Source organism: Hibiscus syriacus, unplaced genomic scaffold (assembly GCF_006381635.1).
Source record: "Hibiscus syriacus cultivar Baekdansim isolate YM2019G1 unplaced genomic scaffold, ASM638163v2 tig00117056_pilon, whole genome shotgun sequence".
NCBI lineage: Eukaryota > Viridiplantae > Streptophyta > Magnoliopsida > Malvales > Malvaceae > Hibiscus > Hibiscus syriacus.
Window position 1 is genome coordinate 7427268 of NW_024063539.1, and position 2406 is coordinate 7429673.

General features: G+C 32.1%; 1 protein-coding gene across 1 annotated transcript; it reads right to left on the bottom strand.

Moving 5' to 3' along the window:
- Positions 1–217: 217 nt before the first annotated feature.
- On the bottom strand, positions 218–1295 carry LOC120198486 (GDSL esterase/lipase At5g55050-like). The gene is made up of 3 exons (XM_039199818.1): positions 1221–1295; positions 875–1124; positions 218–411 (listed from the first exon to the last, which is right to left on the bottom strand). The coding sequence occupies exons 1-3, from the start codon at positions 1248–1250 to the stop codon at positions 218–220; spliced, it is 474 nt and encodes a 157-aa protein (XP_039055749.1). The 5' UTR covers positions 1251–1295.
- Between the last annotated feature and the right edge of the window lie 1111 nt (positions 1296–2406).

The following is a 2406-nucleotide window of genomic DNA, read 5'->3' on the forward strand; positions in this document are numbered from 1 at the left end:
TTAATATTTTAAGAAAACATTATTGATAAGAGAAATATATGAATACTTGAAAATAAACTTGAAATATTCAAAATTTTATAAAATTATTATTATTAAAGCAAGATATTCATGTATATATTCGTATTATGCTAGCATAATCTCATTCTCCGAGTACTGTAACTCTGTGAGCTATTAATCATTCATTATAAGTTTCAAACAGAAACTAATTGCCAAACATTCATTGGGAAACAATACTGTGAAGGACCATCAAAAATATTATCCACGAAAACCCTAACCGTCGCCTCAATCGGATGATACAAATCCCAGAAAACATGATCGCTCTGTTGTAGCAATACTTGGAAACGGGCACACAAGGAACTTTAGCTTTCAAATCCTCAAGTCCACAACACGCTCTTTGTATCTCATTGAACCCTGCAAACACAAGTTCAATACTCTCGTATTTTAGCATTCATGCATGCATGTATGTATGTATGAATGCATGCATGTATGTATGTATGTATGCATGTATGTATGTATGTATGTATGTATGTATGTATGTATGTATGTATGTATGTATGTATGTATGTATGTATGTATGTATGTATGTATGTATGTATGTATGTATGTATGTATGTATGTATGTATGTATGTATGTATGTATGTATGTATGTATGTATGTATGTATGTATGTATGTATGTATGTATGTATGTATGTATGTATGTATGTATGTATGTATGTATGTATGTATGTATGTATGTATGTATGTATGTATGTATGTATGTATGTATGTATGTATGTATGTATGTATGTATGTATGTATGTATGTATGTATGTATGTATGTATGTATGTATGTATGTATGTATGTATGTATGTATGTATGTATGTATGCGTACAGTAAGAAGATGGTTTTTGTATCACATTCTGCATGACACTGTAAGTATCAAAATAAGAGTAATTTATGCCTTGGATTTCTGATTTTAATCCCTTCAACATTGCTTTCATCGCTTCATTGTATTTGACAGACCAAAAATTGTGTTCTTCACTGAATTCATGGGTTTCGTTTTTAACCGTTTCTGCCGGAACACACCCTATGGCTCCGATTCCGGTGAAAACGAGTTTACGAGCACCATATTCGTACAGTCTCTGTTGAAAAAAAAGGTGGAAATTTTAGGATCAAGTACTTTCACTATTTGCTATATCATTTAACAATGCAAATTGGAAATCACTTAATTAGTTTACCTTGAGTTGTCCTTTTAGGGTGTTAGCCATCAAGTCAACAAATTGTTGTGGGGTGTTCTTCTTTTGAAGATTAGGTGATCCGAAGTAGGAAGATGTCGTTGCTGCCGATAATGACGACGAAAAAAGACTTCGAATGGTGATTTTCTGGGGCAAGTGATCCCATTTGCTGTACCATAGTTTTCTGCACTGAGATGTAGTTATCCACTTGTTTTGACAGTGGTATGGATTGACGCTGAATAGAAATTTGGAAAAGCACATGAAACAACAAACCCTAATAGCTCGGTTTGAAAAGCAAATAGTTCATGCAGTAATGTTTAAGATATGGCATTTTATCGGATCTTTGTGACTTACTAAAGTTTGATCTGTGCCGTTGAAGATTCCAGCACCGCCGGAGCCAAAGCTAACACCGTTTATATACGATGGTGCATCTTTCTTCTTTGACAAGGAAAGATAGGGTGGTGAACTTGGTAACCCTAATTTTTCAGCTGTCCAGTTAATGTTACATTTTTATACGTTCAATCCACATGAGTTGAGCATCAATACTCTTAGAACTTTAAAGTCATTCTAACCTTTTTGCTTTTCGATGTTATTAAAGCACACATACTATGAATATTTTGAAATAATTATACATTTTATGTTTGAAAATAATTAATCACCAAAGCTTTGTTAAATTTGGTAATTCATATATTAAAATCTTACTTTCATATCTTATTAGCAAACTCGGTGGCGAAGTCATTGTTGTTATTTCTCGAGGTTTTGTATTGGAGCATAGGAATATGAGCATTCAATGTCAAAAGATTTATTTTTGAATATATATTACTTGCACCTATCCTAAATTAATTTAAAAATATTTTTAATATATAAATAAAATTATTATTTCCCACTGCTTTGCACTGAAATTCAAATAAAATATCGAGAGAGAAAAAAAACATTTATGAGTTGTGATGATTACTTACCAAGAAAATATGTTGTGTTCTTACCATTACAAAACCTCCCAGTTGGTTTCTTGGTGGGAAAATCGATTCCATTGTGTGGAAAATATGCTTTCGTAATAGACCGGAAGGTAATTTGTTGAGTTAATTGATTGATGGAATTGGCCAAGAGGAGGTGAATTGACAATAAAAATTTTGATGGAAGTTTTTGCAAAAAATTGAAAATATTTACACAACGATTTAGAGTGGTTCGA

What these genes read in the sequence shown, in the direction of transcription:
- LOC120198486 (XM_039199818.1), bottom strand. Translation starts at nt 1,250, where the DNA reads ATGGCTAACACCCTAAAAGGACAACTCAAG. An exon ending in CCCTAAAAGGACAACTCAAG is followed by an intron (nt 1,125 to 1,220) that starts GTAAACTAATTA and finishes TTTTTTCAACAG; the next exon opens with AGACTGTACGAATATGGTGC. An exon ending in ACAAAAACCATCTTCTTACT is followed by an intron (nt 412 to 874) that starts GTACGCATACAT and finishes TTGTGTTTGCAG; the next exon opens with GGTTCAATGAGATACAAAGA.